We start from the raw sequence: 18,837 nt of genomic DNA, 5'->3' as shown, positions 1-18,837 counted from the left end.
TCTACATGTCTCTTCTTGTTTCTTCTGCTTGTGATCTCTAAATTGCATAGTTCTGCTGCTCCTGCGCTTCACCGTGAACTCGCCTCTAGAGTGCAAAAAATACGTTTGTTTTTTTTTTCTGCTAAGGCTGGCTGCGCCCCCACCTGGAGACGCTCCTCCCCTCCTCCACTTTCTCCCTCCTTCAGGTCGCTCTGGAGGCATTTGAGCCCGCAGCCAGCGGAGGATCACACGGCTTGCTTCCATGTCCCGCCGGCCGTAGCGTCATGAGGGGGGCAGCCGCGGCGGTCTGGTTCCTGCTTTCGGCCCTCTGCCAGCCTCTCCGGGCCGGAGGCTCTGCTGCAGCCGTCGCTCCGCAGGACTGCAGCCTGGACTGCATCCGACAGGTAAAGCTGCCCTCCCGGCGCGACACGTCCCTCAGCCTCGACTGAGTTCACGGCTGTGCGGCTCATCGGTCACGTGTGGCGTGTGCTCAGCTCCCAGTTTACGATCTTTATACTACGAATGTATGAAGCTTAAAAAAATAGAAGGAAGTTTTAACGTGGGTTTCTTCTGTTCGGTCAAATATTGTGTTTCATACATGGGATGCCCCTCCAGGGTCAGGTGTTCTGGTGTTTGGTTTCAGCAGAACTAAAAGTCTCCAGTTCTCTCTGGTTTTGATGTCAATCAGATGGTGAATTTCCAGCTCGTTGTTGATGCCTGAGGCTCTCTGTCGTTGTCTCCACCTAAGAGAGTTTTCAAACAAGCAGAACAAGATCCAGCTCAGGACCGCAAGAGATTCAAACTGGAATTCCTTCTGGTAGGGTTCACACACATCCCCCCCCCCCCATCAGGAAACAAGGCTCAAGAAATGGACTTGATTTACTCTCCTACCTCCACGTAAAAGTATTCACTCAAGTGGAGGTAAAGCTGCTAATGAAGAACGAAGAACAAAACCACGAAGCAGAACTGGCCTACAAAGAAGCAGAAACTTAATTTTCTGCAGCCTGTAATCGAGTTCTCTCTCTGTTAAAAGAGACGGAGCCTGAAAATAGGAAAATAGCTCTAATCCTAAGAAGAAAATAACTACAAAGTAGTAAAAGTATCTGCCAATGCTTACCTGACAAGAAATCTTAGAAGAAATGAAAAACTGAGTTCCACACAAGCATTCAAAAAGCTTTTGTTGTATTTAATGTATGTTTATGTATCTAAGGGTAGTTTATTTTGCTTACAGTAACAAAAAACAAATGTAATAAGTGGAAAAGACTCATTTGGAACAAAATATAATCAAAAGGAGAATACCATGTAGGTACAAGTTGGTCCACCTTCATGAATCCTCATAAAATCTAAAACCTAGCACTTATTCTCAAAACCAAAATCTTTTTTTTTTTAAATATTGACAGTGCCAGTCTAACTTATCTACATTTATTGAACTTTAAAATAACATCCTTAAAATTGAACCAAAGATTCTTAGAAAATAAAGTTAGAACACAAAAAATGACATTAAGCTTTTCTGCATTTTTTTTGTCCATTAACACACAGAAAAATATTTGAAATAGTTAAGTGACATGTTAAAACCTTCTAGCTCAGGGGTGTCGGACTCTTCGACTGTTTTCTCTGCTACTGATACCTGTTCCAGGTGTGTTCAGCCAATAAGAAGCTTCGACAACAGGTTTGTTGGAAAACATGTAGGACAGCAGCCCTCAACCAAACAGATTCAATGTGTCTTCTTCGTGTTGGGAAGTAATTCTGTTCAATAAAATGCATCTAAACGTCTTGTAAACCAAACAATTAGAGGTTTTTTTTTAGTCTTAAATCAAGTTTTTCAATTGTCAAGATGATTGAGCAAAATGATTTTTACTTATTTTGATAATAATTTCCATAGCTCTTAATGAGACAAAAAATATTCCAAAGTTTCGAGAAAATCTGGGAAAGGTGGGGGGCAAAGAACCATTGAAACAATTAAAACCTGCTGAAATGTGTTGAAGGTCTAAAAACAAGATTTTAAATATTTCCCTGTTGGTTTGTTAGAAGATTCATAACCCTTGTTGTTAAAGTAAAATATGTCCAACACAAGAGGTCTTCGGCTCTCATCTGTTTGCCCAGCTGATGGACAGGACAGGTTAAAAAAATATGTATATATATTTCCCTGTTGGGAAATTTAAAATATAAATATATCCAGTTTGCAGTGCAGCTTCATTTTTGTTTTCTGTTAGCTGTAATCTGGACACAAGGAGATGGATGAATTCATAAGTAGTTTTATGATACAATAAGTTAACTTTCAGAATAATTTTGCTCCCAATTAAGTTGTCATGGATACTTGATCCAATGACATGGCTAAAAACAAATGTGTATAATCACATTAAATGTTTATTTCTGTTATAAAAAAGGCTTTTTTCTACACTTGGGTAACGACTCACCTAGTGGCCTTCAGGTAAATGGACCCTGCTTCAAGCTACTTTTTTTTTTTAAATGTGCATCAATCCGGAAGTTGGAGTCTAAACTCTGACGAGGGGCCCAACTTAACCAATCATGCGGATAAAGTCCAGCTTCCTTCTGCTGCTCTTTCTCTATCCTTCCTCGCCAACTTGAGTTATTTCAGTTAAAAGGTTTGAAAGCTTCAAATGTTGCATCTTAAATGAACACAAAAGAATGTCAGAAATTATACAAATGAGCAAGTTTACACTTAAAAATCCCACTTAAGTATTTTTATTACAGTCTTTTTGTGTCAACTTCTCATGTTTGTCTCAAAGCTGTCAGTAATAAAACCTGAAGCTATTAAACCACTGAATCCACTGATTTAAATTCCCAACTTTATTCTATTTGCAATCAACACAACTTGATTCTTATAGGCCCACTAAGTTCAGCTTGACAAAACTGAAACCTTTTTATTAAAACTATAGTTATGTAGCAAACAAATACTTTTTTTTTTAAATTAGGACTTTAAAGTCGTAAATTTACAAGAAAAAAGCCTGTGCTGTTAAATTAGGAGAACAAAGTCGTATATTTCTGACTTTAAAAGTCACTGGCTAAATTCATGACTTTTTTTTTCTTGTATTATTTACGAGAGAGAGAAAAAGTCATGAATTTACCGAGTAAAAACACCAAAGTTGTCTGTTTATTGGAGCCTAGCCTGAAGATGAAAGATGTGGAGCATTTTGGGAAGTTTTCTTTCCGGTTAGATTTCAAAAACAAAGATATTCTGAACCTTTTGGCGACTCAACATCCAATTCTTGTCAGTAAAGCTGGCTTTTCAGGGGTTTGGTGTTGATAAAGCAGAGTTTTCTTTGTAAAATAAGGAGCTCAGAGACACATTTGGGTGAAGATATCATCATTCTCATTCACATACCCAGAAGTCCATGTGTCACCTGGCGTCATGAACCTGTCATGCACAGAACATTAAACAGGAAGGAAAACAGAGTTACATACAAAACGAAGAGATGAAAATAGTCTGTTATATTAGCATTAGATCGTTGAAAATGCCAAAAAGTTCTCCTCAGACGGAAGCATCACACAAACGTGGAGATCTTGTCTTTGGTGGAGGAAGAAAGGATTCAAGTGGACATCTGCAGGGATTCACGTCTTCATCAACGGGCTGTAGAGATCCTGCAAGCCACCAATCAACAAATTAAACATTCATAAACCGTAAGTCAAACATAGGAGCTTCCAAACATTTGGAACGTTATCTATAAACATCCAGCTCACCTGTTGAATTGAGTTCAGTCTGCTCTTCTGCTGCGTGGCATGCATGTGCTGCACTGCTGTGTGATCACTTCCACTTTCATCTCATAAATGTATGAGTAAAAGTTGTAAATTTACGACTTTAAATCTTGTAATATAATTTTTTTTTTTTTTTTTGGTGACACTAAAACTCTGTCATAGTTATGCAATGAAAACTGAAGGAAAAGCTTTAATTTGCCCTTCATAAATGAAATCAAAATCAAGTAATGGAATTTATGAGTTATAATATTTCATTTTCAACGTGTAGGTTTTGGTTTTCTTGTTATGTTTTAGTTTGGTAAAAGCCTTGTGGTGCCGATGCACATTCTTTTCATTTTATGATCCTAACAGAGAGACGACAACAGATTTGTGTTCCTGGTGACATTTTGATCACTGTGGTCCTCACAAGAGTCTTTTAGCTGCTTCATTTAGAAAAAAATGTGTTTTTTTTACGTTAAAAACACAATTGCAAAATTGTGTTTTTAACGTCGCATTTTTCTGATGATGGAGGACATGGATAAAGAAAATAAGGCTTACATCTACGTGTTTCTATAATCAAATCGTTGGGAATCAGAAGCAGAAAAAAATGCGGTTTGAATAAGGGCGTATTTGTGACGTAGAAAATACGCTGGGTGATGGGAAGTGGGGATGGGTTTACATCACGCCAACAGTCAAACTCAGAGGGGAATTTCTAATGAACTGCAGAAACTATGTACTAGAAAAAGACAGGTTTTCTTGGTGTATTTTGGCTATAACCAGTATAATCACCGTAAAAAAAAAAAAAACAAGCACTGGGAATGCTTTGAAAATGGATCAAAAGGTCCGACAGTGATCTGGTTGAGCTGCGGGACGAAAAATGGAAACAACTGTATTTAAAAAACGATCAAAATGAAATCATTCTTTAGAGCAATTAAACACCAACAATAAAAATGACATTTTTCACAAAATGAAAGGAAGACATTTTCTGTTAGTGCTTTGGTATTTGTTTGGATTTAGGCGGAACATCGTTTTCGTGTCGCTCTCAAAGCCATCCATCTCAACTCCCTGTGGGTCGGAGCAGACGCAAATTATGGCCCATGGTGCCTAAACGCCTGCAGATGGGGGGCTTTAGCCCTTTGCTCTTGAACACGCTGCAGAGAGCTCACCCGCTTTTCCCGCCTTCTGCTTCCCATTTATCACTTTTAGTGCTGCAGGTAATGGCGTGAGTCATGGACCTTAATTTCCGAGAAAAAGGCAGTTATGCTGTCGAGGGCAGCATAAATCATCTTTAAAAAATGTCTTCAATTTAATGGAGGATAAATGAAAACACTTGGTGTTGCAACAACAGGAATACATCAATTCGAACCATCTATCGGTCTTTTACAGTGCAGCTTTTACTGTGCAAATCCTTGCCGTTTTTTTAAAAAAAAAAAGGAATTTCCAGAAAACACTTGAGAGCAAACAGGTTCTGTTGTCGAAATGCGATCAACTCCAAGTTTGTCTTCCATGTTTGATGAGTCCAGACTGAAAGAAATTCACGCTGTTGCTTCATTTTCAGTGACCGACTGTCGATTCAATCTTTGGGATTTTGAATTGATAGTTTGGTTCAATGCTTCAGTCTGGGCTGCATTTCACTTGTCCTCTGCTGAAAGACCCCGACTCTTAACCCCTGGTGGGAAGTCTCAGCTTCCATTGCAGAACAACAATAAATCCTAAAGGTTTTGTTATTTGTCATCACGCTTGTGGTTTTTTTATTCATTAAAAGCAGCTGTTCTTCCTTAAATCACATGCAGGAAATCAGATCTAATGGCAGACAGCTGGCCTCCTTAAACACAAATCCCTCATGAAAAACGGCTACAATGCCGGGCAATTACTTTTTAACGCCCACAGATGTCTTTTATTGTGAAGTCAAAACCATTTCCTCGACGACTGACAGACTTATCTAAAGTAGTTTAATGACCTGTGAAGGCTCCGATGTCTCCCTAAGAAAGTATGAGGTGATATATATGCCAAGACACGGTAAAAAAAATTGTTTGCTTTCCAAAATTTTTGTTTTTGTTTCAAAAAACTGTTTTTCGCTTTCAAAAACTATTTTTACGTCTGCTACACAAATGTTTTCACATGCATAGTGTCTCATCTCGCTTTCTCCCTATCTTTGACTTTGTGTTCATACGTTTCAGTTTAGCGTGACGTATCTGCCATCAAGCAGCCTGCTGATTGGTCTAGATTCTAACCAATCAAATGGCCATATTTATCTAACTTGATGGCGTCTGCTAACGAGGCTGAGAAGCCAAACCGGCTCTTTTTACCCTCGATTTAGTCTCTTAGGCTAAAGAACAATTCATTTTAAACATTTGGAAAATAATTCCTGTTTACTTTCTTTCTTGTTTTTATTTTGTAGACGCAAAAATATTTTTTGAATGCAAAATAAAAAGTTTTTGAAAGCAAATATTTAATATTTTCATGCATATCCCTTCATAAGAAAGTGGTCTTCTGTATTCATAACTGAGCCTCAGGAGGAAAACACAAAGAGGTTAGAAAAGGATGCTGTGAGACTCCCAGATACACAAAAAAGTGACATCAAAGTAATCCTAAAGTGGAAGTAATCCCGTCTCTGCACTTGAGTCTTCTGACAGCAGAGCGGAGCCTCTGCAGATGATCCAACATGCTGCTGCACGTCTGAGTTATTGAGAAAACAGAACATCAAAAACGATATTTTAGTAACATTAGTAATATCTGTTAAGACAGATTGTGGAATGAAGTGTTGACCTCTGCACGCACAGATGCTTCACTTTAAAGACTAAAGTCTTCTGCAGTTTTCTGTCTGTGCACCTTGAAGGAATTTCCGTTGATGACTGAACCCTCTCCAGCAGAATGTGCGGTTAGAAAGGGTCTTTTAGGCGAAGAGTCCTCAGATTATCACAGGGATCCATCATGCAGATGGAAAAGCGGAACAAAACCAGACCTTCTCGGTCTTCCTCACTTCTTATTCCTTTGCTGTCCTTTTACTTATTTTGCCTGAAATTAAACCGTTACCCGGGCGAAGCAACGAAACAAGGCGAAAATGTTTGACATTTTCAAACATGTCAAGCGGCCAAAATGCAACATATTTTTAACAAAAGTCCTGATAAACGGACAAATATCCCCAAGTACAACTAATAATCTCTCCTTCTTTGTTTGACGATCTCCCAGCTTTACCTGAGATTAATAGCTGTAGTCAGGTGTACACCCATAATCCCAAACAGGCTCAAACAAAGAATGGTTAAAGAATCCCAAAACACACAAACAGAAAAACGTTATGAAGATAACTTGTATTTGCGCGAAGGTCTGTCAGGTATTGAATTAACTGGACCCAAAAGCAGACAGAGACTTGGTTTGAAGTTATGCAGTTAAACGTAGAAATGAAGGACTGGACTTGGCTTAGTTTAAAGAGGTTTGACTTGGCTTGGTGTCTGCAGCCATTGGTGAATTCTTCTATGGAGAAGCAGACGAACCGACGATGGCTGGAGGGCGTGATGGACCAATAAAGGTTGTCTGATTGGATGTAGAAACAGGTGCAAGTGACCCCATCCTCAAGCAGGTAAAAGTAAAGTCAAGTAAAGGTGCGTCAGGGCGACCCCGACACCTGACGGGGTCTGAGCCTCACTGTCAGTACCGACGATGAAAACTCGTAACCATCTGCCACACTGCATCTTTGCGGCTGAGACACGTCGAGGCTTAATCTGGAACGTGCGACTCTGAAAGCAAAATAACTCATCTAAACAAACTTTAGTCATTCAAAGTTCATCTGACAGACTGATTTTTGTGATTATTTCTCATCTCCAGGGTGGATTTGCGTGTGAATACTGCAGAATAACCAGAAGCAACATCCAGCAGGCTTTGGGTTTTAACACCAGCATCCCGTTTGGGAGTAAGTGGATTTTCATGAGGGCTGTGTTCTCCTAACAGTACGGAGCGGCTGCAGCTCTGGAAGCACTTTGGATCAGAAACTGAGACGTATGTGACCCCTCCCTCCCTTTCAGGTTGCATCCCATGGCCATGTTTTGAGCTGCTGGGGAACGAAGACCGTGAAATCTGTGAGCACTTCGTCCACGCGCCCAACGATGTGAAGGTCGAGTTTGTTGATGACCCCAACCTCAAATCTGACACCATCGTCGTGTCCTGGAAGCCGAGCTCCTATGGTAGGTTTGACCCAAACCACCTTTATTTGACCTCATGATAGAGCAACTCCACCTGTTTAACTCCTAGAAAGATGTTTGTGTGGATGCTACAGAAGAAAATTAAGAAAGATGGAAACGGTTTTTAAAAAAAAACTTTTTTTTTGTCTTAAAACAGTGAAACAAGTTGAACACAGCCTAAATGATTTTTGAAGGCTAATTAATGACAAAAAAATTGACGTTTATTCCTTAACAAGCTTCTAACAGGACTTAACTAATGAGAAAAAATTGAAATTAGTGGAATAGATTTTAAGAATTTTGTTAACAAAGTAAATAAATACAAAATTAAAATTTCGTGGAACAAAAAAGACAGAAAATTAACATCTTTGCAGTTTTTATAAACACCTTAAAATCTCAAAAACCAGAAATGATTTTCCTAAATCCTAAAGATTTTATGTCTTGAAAAACATACGAGTTTCTCAGGTTAATAAATACCAAAAATACAAAAAATTGACCATTCCAATCAAACCAAAACTTACAAACTGTATTTCAGTAATGTCTGATGTTAGCGAGGTAACGCCCGAGAATCTCTGATGTCTCATAGGGCATCAACCCGCTTATACCGTGGTCACTCACAAAATAAATAAATGGTAAATCAATTTTTAACACTTAAATCTGATATTTTCTAGTGGACTATTTGATATTTGATGTGACACGCTGTCATGGGAACGGCTACAAACTTTGCCCTGACCTCTGCTGCTCTGCTGCAGCGCAGCGACTTGTTTATATGGTGAACGTCGTGTTCGTTGATCCAAAGCATCAATTCAGAGGGAAAGTTCACCTCTTACTACTCGGTTTTGTCCAGATAATGAAGCAAAAGAGCGTCTCAAAGAAGTAAAGTCCAAAGGTAGTTTCCTAGATCGCTTTGACTGCAAGAAATATTCCCCATTAACTCTGATCACTAAATGTGTATAGACAAACCAACTTTCCTCTCATTAATTAATAATATCAATGATTTAGAAACACGTGTTACGAGTTTTTGAGGTTCCAAGGTCAGCCCAAAAATCGAAAACATTCAGGTTATGTGACCAGAACCTTGTTTTAAGATGTCCATTTCAAAAAGGAGAGATCTTGACAGTGTGATGGAAATATTTCATAGTGAAGCATAAATAGTTAATGAGGAAAACTCCCGATATTAGTGATCAATATTGCGATGATGATATAACTTGGAAAAATATACAAATAGTAAAAAAAAAACACTTCCATTTCACTGCGAAAGTTTCATTTAAATAAGAGTCAAAATACTTTAATGTATTGTCCAAATGACCCTCGTCTAATTAGGAGGTCAACATCTAACATAAGAGGCTCCCTCCGATTGGTCAACAACGTGAAGGACGTCCATCTGATTGGTCTAATGCATAAAGGGATTCATTCAATTCAGTAAATAGTTCAACAGGCCATAAGATTGTTTTAGCACATTTAAGGTTCACCATTTAATTCGCCGACTTTTGCGATATGGATATTGCACAGCTTGAAATCGCGATAACGATAAATTTGCGATTGATTGTGCAGACCAAGTCAGTAGTCTTTGGCGGTTGGGCCGGACTCATGTATCGTGTTTTTGATGACCTCGGGCCAAGTGAAGAGTGCAGACACGGATTGCGGTCAAGGCCAGACCACGCCGAATCAGAGGGCGGCGGTGGGCCGGGGAAATGTCTGGAATGCGGATAAACAAAGTTTAATGGATATAAAGGCAGGGATTTGAGACAATCCACAGAGAGGGGTAGGGGTCAAAATGGATAAAAAGAAAGAAACATTGAAAAACACACTGGGACATCTATTAGTTAAGCCTTGTTTCCACTGAATGGTCTGGTTTAGTGGTCCAGGTAATGACCGTTCCACTCAAAGTTGGAGCCTCACGGCGCATGCGGGGTGAAGCTAATTTTTTCCTGCTTTTGGTACTTGGTATCTACAAAACTTTCTTGGCGCTCTTCTTTTTTTTGTCGTGATGACTTTCTGCTAATCAACGGGCTTCAAAAGGAGCTCCGCCCTCACCGGTCCGTTCCATTTTTGTATGGACCTACAACCAACAGAGGACCAAAAATGGTACCGTTTGGTCTGGCTTAGTGAGTCCATTTTATAATGTAAACACTCAAAATACCCGACAGAACAGTACCGACCGTACTGCTCAGTGGAAACGAGGCGTTAGAGTCCTGCAATAAGGACATGGTTGGGTGAAAAATCACAGTTAGGTCCTTGAAAGGGTCCTAGACCTTCAAGTCTTCAGGTCGCATCATGGCTCGTTTTTTAGAAATCCCTTTAAATCTTAATAAGTTGAAGCCGACGGACGTTTGTGTCTTTGCAGGGATCGCCTTCCTGCGAGGCTTCCAGGTGACTCTGCAGGCTTTGGGCAGCTCCAGCATCTCCTGCCAGCTCTTTTTGTTCCCCCGTAACGTTTCCCTCACGGCGACTGAGGCTCACACGGTAAAATATACAGCTTTGTTTTTCACCGCTTCATCTGGGCGGCACGCCAGACACTGAAGTGTTTACAGCCAAGTTGGATTGAATCAGTATCATCTCATGTTTGCTTTTCTTGGCTCTAAACTGAAAGACATGGCAAATAAAGATTCAATGGAGTGTAAATGTTTGTTCAAGTGTTGTGTTGAAAAGAAAATAAACCAGACAAGATTTCAATGGAGTTTATTGTGATGGGGTCAATTCACAGCATAAGTCCTCTCAGACAGAGAGGAGGTGAAATAATCATGTACCGAACAGTTAACTTCCTGCAAATATAAGTATTCTAATTCACATTTTGCTGCACGGTGGTGCAGTGGTTGCATCTTCTCCCTGTGCATGCGTGGGTTTTCTCTGGAGACTCCCCCCACCGTTCAAAAACATGCTCCATAGCTTCATTGGTTACTCTAAATTCTACCTGGGTGTGTGATTTGTGGCCCTGCGACAGAGTGGCGACCTGTCCAGGACGTCCCCCGCCTTCGCCCGGGATAGGCTCTGGCAGCCCCGTCACCCCAAAAGGGACAAAAAGGGCTCAGGATATGAATGAATAAAAAAAAAACATTTTGTACTCTCCAGGTATACATGTCGGACCCGTTCCCCGGGCTCTCCCTGGGAGCCCAATTTGCTGTTACTGTCATGTCTCTGCCGGTGCCTGAAAAGTGGGAAAAATTCTACAGCAGCACCACCTTCTCTACACGCTGTGAGATGCCGTGAAGCTTCTGACAAGATTTGGTTCATTCACACGCATACATGTGCACACACACCACACTGGCACATATGTGGAAGCATGCACACACACACATATAAGCATGCACACATTTATACACATGAGCAAGCACAAACACTAACGCACCCATGTGCAAGAACCCACACAAACGTGCATGCACACACACATGTACACACATACAGACACATATGGGAAAGCATGCTCTCACACACACGCACGCACACACGCACACACACATGCAGACACACACACGGAAAAGCTTCCACACACAAAGACTCACATGTGAAAGCATGCACTCACACACACACACACCTGGGAAAACATCCACTCACACACACGTGCACGCACACACACGTGCATGCACACACACAGACACAGAAAGATTAAAAGTTGGATTAGGTGACAAAAGAAGTGACCTGGATTTGTTCTTTTCAGGTCTGTTAGTGATGACAGTTCTTTAGTTTTTGCTTTTCTTTGCCCTAAAGTTCTTCACGAGTGTCTGTGGTTACATGTCGGTGTTGTCTTTGCAGCGTGTGCAGAGAAGATCGGTCTGGAGAAGTGCAAACATGGTGAGGCAAAGGCACAGACAGTCTGTGAAGAAAACTCTGAGGAGATTCTGACATGTTCCCTCCTTAAACTGTGTTTGGTTGGTTTTTTTGGCTGCAGATTGGTACCCAAGACATGTTGAAGTCCAGCAGGAGGGCACCCTGGTCACGGTGACCTTTAACCTCGCCCCTCCAAACCTCGGCATCAGGAACTACTTCTCGCTGTGTTACGCAAACGGCAAGAAGGAATACAAAGCCATAACACCAGTGAGTGGAGGGCTCCCTCCTCCGTCAGTGTTGAAGACAACTCAGTACATTTCTCTTTAAACCTTCAGTTAAAAGAAGAACAAATGCTAAAACCAGGAGAAACTGACTTTACAAACCAACTCTGTCTGTTGTCTGTATTTGTAATCATGCTTTGTAAAGTAATTTGGTCAGAGCAAAGTGTTTTAAAACACAGGAAACAGACTGGGATGAGTTCATGAGGAAGTTCATGCTGCGATGATGCAAACCTGGATTTTACCTTCCACCATTAGGAAAGGAAGTTTTAGCTTCAAATCAGGTTTACTGTTTTCTTTTGATAAACTAAATTTTCTTTTAATGGCGCAGTGGTTAGCGCTCCTGCCTCACAGCAAGAAGGCCCCCGGTTCAAGTCCCGGCGGGGGGACATGAAAAACACAACATCAACAGGGGACCTTTCTGTGTGGAGTTTGCATGTTCTCCCCGTGCATGCGTGGGTTTTCTCCGGGATCTCCGGCTTCCTCCCACCGTCCAAAAACATGCTACATAGGTTGATTGGCAACTCTAAATTGTCCATAGGTGTGAGTGTGAGAGTGAATGGTTGTGTGAATGAGGATATTCTACCCTGCGACAGACTGGCGACCAGTCCAGGGTATCCCTTGCCTATGCCCAAGTGGCCGGGATAGGCTCCGGCAACCCCGTGACCCCGAAAGGGACTAAACGTTTAAGAAGATGAATGAAATTTTCTTTTATTTGTATGCTACAATAATTGGACACTGGACAAAACAGCAATGTTCTAAAGATTAAAGTTTTGTTTTGTGTTTTTGTCTTTGGATTAAAAACAACAACAAAAATCTAGGAAAATTCCCAGAATTCATAGTTTTCAAAGGCCTCACCTCTGTGGAAAGGAAGCTAAGTCAAAATGCATTAGAATCTGAATTATATCGTATAGGTAAAATTTCAAGGAAAATCAAAATCCAAATTCCGTTCCGACTTTTGAAGACGAAGAAAAAGGTACAATTGAACTCTTTTTCTCATCCAAAACCTTTTTTTCCCTTTAATTGTCTTTTCCAAATGCATACTTTTTTTAATTAATTTTTAAAAATCTTAATATTTAAATATTTACTTGAAAAGTAAAATAATATACATTTTTCCACAAATGTTCCTCTATGGATCAACTTCCTGATTTCTATTCTTCTCTTAAATGTAATTCCTCACTTTAGACACTAGAGGGCTCATTTCCTTATTTAACAGAAATCACAAACATTATAAATTAATACATTTTTGTAAAAATGGTAAATATTTGGATGCTGCTTGGTTTCAGGAAGTAATTTTCTCCCCATCAAAATGATTTTACAGCTGTTCAGTGAATCGATTGTTCCTGATTTTTCCAGAGTTTAGCGGAGAACCAAACTCACCACAGCTTTCAGCTGGATGGTCTTCAAGAAGGAACCAACTACACTTGTGAGGTAAAAATGAAGCAGGAGTTCATCTTTGACGCATTAACGGCAGCGTCAAGTTTTATTGCTGCACAGCTTGAATCCATGCGAAGCAGGAATGGATCGAGTTTCGATGCATTTACTGCAGGAATTTTCTGCTTCGTGTTTTTTTTTCCTTTTCTTTCTGACAGCTGGCGGCTGACCAAGTGGATGCAGTGAGGAAAATATTCAACGTTCACGTCCAGACTCTGCAAACGGGTGAGGAAAAACAGATCTGGTGCTTTTTCAGGTCTAAAGGCTCTGGAGATTTGGCCTTTGAAGAAAATGAGACCATAATCTCAATGAAGTCAAGCTAATCTGAGAGTTTACTGTAGTTTTCAAATGAAACATGAAGAGAAAAAAGATTTACCAAACAGATAACAAGAAGATATATCATTTACTGGATGATATCGTTTCTCCCAAAAGTGGTCAATGTTGGATCGAGTGGGTCACAAAGATACCAACTTCTAAACTGAGAAGCTTTTTGTTTTTATAGGGATGCCACGACTTACTTTCCCCAATATTCAAATCAAATTTCAGTTTTTGGGGGTTTCTGTGCGATGTAGGATTGGTGCATTACAAAACAACAAAAACCAAACAAAAACGGTTTTAAAAAGTGCTAATAAGCAAATAACAAACAAAAGAAACTTTGAGTCGGCTTATGCTTACTGCAAAAAACAGAATCTAAAAGTAAGTTAAAAATAAAGATCCTTGTTTAAAAAACAATTATTATTTTCTTTCTTGCAAGAAAAAGAAAATAGTTAATAGTTTTTCAATAGAAAAATCATCTTAGCTTAAGAAAACCTGTCTTAGTGACTAGAATCTTTGGTAAGACTCCATTTTTTGCTTGTTTAAAAGAATATTTTAATTCAAATGTTAAGGCTTTTGATTTCAATCCATCAATCAAACTTGATTTATTGTATTGTGTTCATGTTGACACGTTTGTGTGTGAGCCAACAGGTATGTAACAGGCATTTACACCTAACAGTATTGATGACTAACACACACACACTTTCTGTAATCATCCTCCACCTTCAACTTCCTTAACGAAGTCGACCATAAAGAAAGTGAAAACAGCACAATGCCAAAAAAGATATATTAGTAAAAAATGCAAGCATTGGAGTTCAAACCAGCAAAGTTGTGCGCCACAGCTCACATAACATCCCAATACCCCACCTAGGTAGAGGACATAAACTCTGTTTAGTCCTACAACATCTGGAAAAGTTCAAGGATTTGAAGGACCAAATGTTGTGACTGGAAGAAGCTGAAAGAGTTGAACATTTGAATAGTTGAATGGTTGAAAAGCTGGAAATTGTCGAAGGAGCTGAACGGCAAAAAGTGACAAAAGATACTAAATCAAAAGAAAATGCAGGGTTGAATGCTGTATTGCTGAATGGAAATGAAACTTTAAGGCTAATGATTGGCACAAAAAAAAAAATATGATCAAATTTGACCATAAATAACGTGAAAACAGCACAATGACAAATATATTTCTGCCAAGTATCGAACCGGCGAGCTTCTGCACCAAGGATTCCCCATGTATTTCAATGGAGGCAAAGATCCTGAAAATCATGGAATATCTGGAAAAGTTCAAGGATTTGAAGGACCAAAAGTCATAGCTGGAAAAAGCTGAAAGAGCTGAACATTTATACAGCTGAATGGTTGAAACAGCTGAAACATTATAGGAGTTAAGCGGCAAAAACGGCGGAAGATCCTCTATTAAAGAAAGAGAAACAGGAAAACAACGGGCGCTTTATAACATTGAATCATAATTATAAAAGAGACGTCTGCTGTGGCTCCGCTGTGAGGAAGCGATATAGCAGGAATCCTGTATGCCAGGAGCAGCTCAGCCACAGAACATCGCCACAGCGCCCACCCACGCTGGACAGCATCAGGGCCATCTCCCCAGCCGTGAGGCTGCCATCCCAGCCCCCCCCAAGCCAGGGCCAGCACCTGACTGCTTTCTACGGGTATAAAACTATATCAAACATATTAGACTTAGCCCGACACGTGTTTGACACCTTCAATGTGTACAGCAGCCATGATGCAACCATTCCTTTTCCCCACAATTCAGTGTAATTTGGCTTTAAACTGAGAACTGTTTGTTTTGACTCTGCTGATGAACATACGAGTTTGAAGCTCCTCTTTGGTCTGAACGGATGCTGTTTCCTGCAGAGGCCCCCCCTGTGGCTCTGGCCCTGGCTGTGACGCTGCCTCTGTGTCTCATCACCGCCGGCCTTCTCGCCGCCGCCGTGCTGGCCGCCGTCAGCTGCTGGAGGTCCAAGCTGCGCTCCAAGGCGTTTCACATCAAATCAGGTGCAAACAGGAACCCAACGGAGGCTTCGCCGCTCCTGTGACCCGCTTTGACCTCCGTGGTTTCAACCCGTCCTCGCTGCAGATCTCATCAGGCAACACGAGGAGGAGAGCAGGGTTCCAGAGGAGGTGGTGACGCTGCAGAAGGACCGACTGACCCCCCCGCGACTGCTGATTTGCTACAGCAGCCGTGACGGCCCCGCCCACGTCAAAGCTGTCAATCACTTTGGAGCTTTTGTGCAGAAGCACATGGCCACTCAGGTACTCCACTGTGTGTGTTTTATCATGGCCTTAGATCAATACAATAAACAAAAACAACACAAAAAGGCAGGAAAAATAAGCTAAATGTTAGATAGTGACTTCAAAGTGAACGTTATACAGCCGAAAAATACAGTTTTTTGCTATTTTTACAGAAATGGTTTGTATTTTTTGAGTTTTTATCAACCTAATTATAATTTGTTTAAAATTAAAGTGACATAAAACATATATATATATATATCTGTACGGGACACACCGCAGCTGCTCACTTTTATTTATGAAGTTTAGCACAAACTGAGACGAACGAGGAGCTGCAGCCCTCCAAACGGGAGGAAACAGACTATTTATTGTTGGTTTTATTTTTCCTGACTTTCCTTCAGAGATCACAGAGAGAGTTGTTTGGTTATTTCATAAATAGAGTTGAATTTATTAAAAGGACAATGAATGAAAGAAACAAAACTTTATGCATATACTCCTTCAGAGTACCAGAAAGCTTCACAATAAAAGACAAGTTTCTAATTAGACACATCGGAGAAGAAAAGAAAGTTATGTGGTCCTCACAAAAAAAAGGTTTGGGGAAACAGCTGGGGGGTCAAACGCTGAACTACTCCTGCGTTAAACTACTTAATCTGGAATACATTGTATTGATAAACCATATTGTTTGATTTTCCCCTGTAATTATAGAGTCCCCCCATAGATGGTGCACTACAAATAAATGGACCTTCGTTCAGGTGCAGAAAGTTCTTGTACATCCATGTGGTGTTGGATTGTTATACAAGATTAGTTTTTTCATTTTTCCAATAAGTCAAACACCACATAAATGCAGCATTTCTCTAAATTTGTGTTTTGCAATTTTGAAATAAAAGCTCAATGTTCCGTTTTAAAATATATATGAATTTTCGATCAAAATTAAAGCAGGTTTTTGTCCAGATTCTGTGTTTTTTCTGTCTTTTAGAAGGTGGATTACCAAAACACTCCACGTATCCGCTCGTGGTCCGACCCCTCTGTCAGCCCATCCCTGGTCTAGATCCCATCTCTTAGTGAGACAAAAATCTGCTGGTTTTGACAAAAGCTTGGAAAGGTGTAGAGCAAAGAGAAGTTCAAACAAATATCTAAAGCAAGCTTTTTATTTTTTGCAAGTGTCAAATTAGTTTGAAGTGCTGTGACATTTACGCAGAAACAGTTTTCTGGAGAGCTGGACCTCCAGATAAAAGCGGTTGATGGGTTGCTTTTTTTTAGGCGGGTTGTGTCTTAAAGCTCCTGTCTGGTGCTTGTTGAAGTCCAAATTGACTTCCCCGGGTTCTGATTCAGAGTCAGAGGGATCCTATAGTTGAAGGTTATAATAATAAGACTTCACACCTTTGCAAAGGGAGAATTCCAGCACAGCTGTTCACATCTGCTCCTCACACAGACTGTGCTAAAACTCTGCCTGCCCCCTTTTTATTGATCCACACATAATGTATGCATAACTTACACCCTGCTCAGTTATTTTTTAACAAAGCCTTCAGGTCTAAAGCTCTCTTGACCACATCCTGCACAGCCTCCAGGTTCACATCCTAACCGTTGTCACCCTTCACTTGAAGTCACAAGTTATCATACAAATGTCTCATGTTTGCTTAACTCACATATAACACATTAATATACTTTTAATCATAATTCGCACATGCTCTTCCAGGTCTGCCTGGACCTTTGGGACTCTCTGGGCGTGGCTGAGGAAGGCTACATGGCCTGGTACTGCCGGCACATCCGGGACAGCGACTTCATCCTCGTCATCTGTTCCCGGGGACTCAAGAGGAGGCCGGAGCCGCCAGGAGCAGAGGGGGACGACGAAGACGAGGAGGAGCCTCTGAGTTTCGGGCCGGACGCCCGCATGTCTGAGGCGGTCGTCCAGCTCATCGTGGAGGAAGTGGGGCGGGCCAAAGCGCGGGGCCAGGACCTGTCCAAATACATGGCGGCCGTGTTCCAGTACTCCCAGCAGGCGGACATTCCCGTGGAGCTGGGGCTCGTCCAACACTACACCCTGACCAGGGACTTGGCGCTGCTTTTCTCTCACCTGCACGGGGTGGCCCTGCACAGGCCGGGGGGGCACCTGAAGATAGCCCCCCTGTCAGAGGAGGGCTTTGCCGAGCTGCCAGCAGGAGCCGCTCTGCAGAGCGCCATCAGCGATGCCGAGGCCACCATGAGGAGGAAAGTGGAAGAAGTCGAGTAACCGGTAATCCTGCTGAGGCGGCGCTCTGGACTCGCACGCCTAAAAAAAACTCTGTCAGAGAAGGAGGTGAAGGTGTGAGGGAGGAGGAGGCTGAAGGTGGGGTTGGAGCCAAAAAAGTGAAGAAGAAGAACTGCGTAACGCATTAAGCAGTAATAAAATATACATGTTTTTATAAAACAATAGCCGTATTAAAGCTCTGATAAAAAGCTCTAAGTATTATTTTCTTCATATAGGAATAAAACATGGAGTCTGCCGATGTGTTTATTTACCATGTTTACCCCGACAGACTGAACTCTTGTTTACAGCCGTACTTCTGTTTTTATTTATTGTGTGTCAAACGTCTTGACAGCTAAAAATAAAGAAAAATACATTTGTATTTGTCATTTTGTCTGCCTCCATGACTGAGTGGTTAATTTTTTTTTGTCTGGCTGACAAAACAATAAAAAGGAACTTCAACAAATACATTATGAAGCTGAAGCCTGTTTAAATGTTTAGTTCCTTAAAATAGTTTTTAATGAGAAAATGACTACAAAAAATAAAAAAATATTCAGATTTGCTCTGTCTGCTGGTTAAACACTTTTGTTTAAGAAAAAAAAGTTTGTAAAGTAACCAAGATTTGACTCGAGCACTACGGGATTTAAAATTATTTTTTTCTTCTAAGAGTGAAAACTGCAGTTCAAACCAATGTTAATGAAATTCAAAAGAAAAAAACATATCAAGG

At 40.7% G+C, this 18,837-nt stretch overlaps 1 protein-coding gene across 1 annotated transcript; it reads left to right on the top strand.

The window, feature by feature from the left end:
* Window positions 1–125: 125 nt before the first annotated feature.
* On the top strand, window positions 126–18,578 carry LOC101156324 (interleukin-17 receptor D). The gene is made up of 12 exons (XM_011476759.3): window positions 126–383; window positions 7,501–7,585; window positions 7,698–7,856; window positions 10,198–10,316; window positions 10,923–11,046; window positions 11,604–11,642; window positions 11,740–11,885; window positions 13,253–13,327; window positions 13,489–13,555; window positions 15,512–15,652; window positions 15,735–15,910; window positions 17,583–18,578. Exons 1-12 carry the CDS (start codon window positions 264–266, stop codon window positions 18,114–18,116), a joined length of 1,785 nt encoding a protein of 594 aa, XP_011475061.1. The 5' UTR covers window positions 126–263; the 3' UTR covers window positions 18,117–18,578.
* Window positions 18,579–18,837: the final 259 nt, after the last annotated feature.

The sequence above is a fragment of the Oryzias latipes genome, chromosome 7, assembly GCF_002234675.1.
Source record: "Oryzias latipes chromosome 7, ASM223467v1".
Taxonomy (NCBI): Eukaryota; Metazoa; Chordata; class Actinopteri; order Beloniformes; family Adrianichthyidae; genus Oryzias; species Oryzias latipes.
The sequence above is the reverse complement of the archived record's forward strand: the minus strand, read 5'-3'. Positions and strand labels throughout refer to the sequence as shown.

Excerpts from the sequence above, each read along its gene's own strand:
- LOC101156324 (XM_011476759.3), top strand. The coding sequence starts at position 264 with ATGAGGGGGGCAGCCGCGGCGGTCTGGTTCCTGCTTTCGGCCCTCTGC. Across the intron at positions 11,643-11,739 it reads TCTGGAGAAGTGCAAACATG|ATTGGTACCCAAGACATGTT; the intron begins GTGAGGCAAAGG and ends TTTTGGCTGCAG. Across the intron at positions 13,328-13,488 it reads GAACCAACTACACTTGTGAG|CTGGCGGCTGACCAAGTGGA; the intron begins GTAAAAATGAAG and ends TCTTTCTGACAG.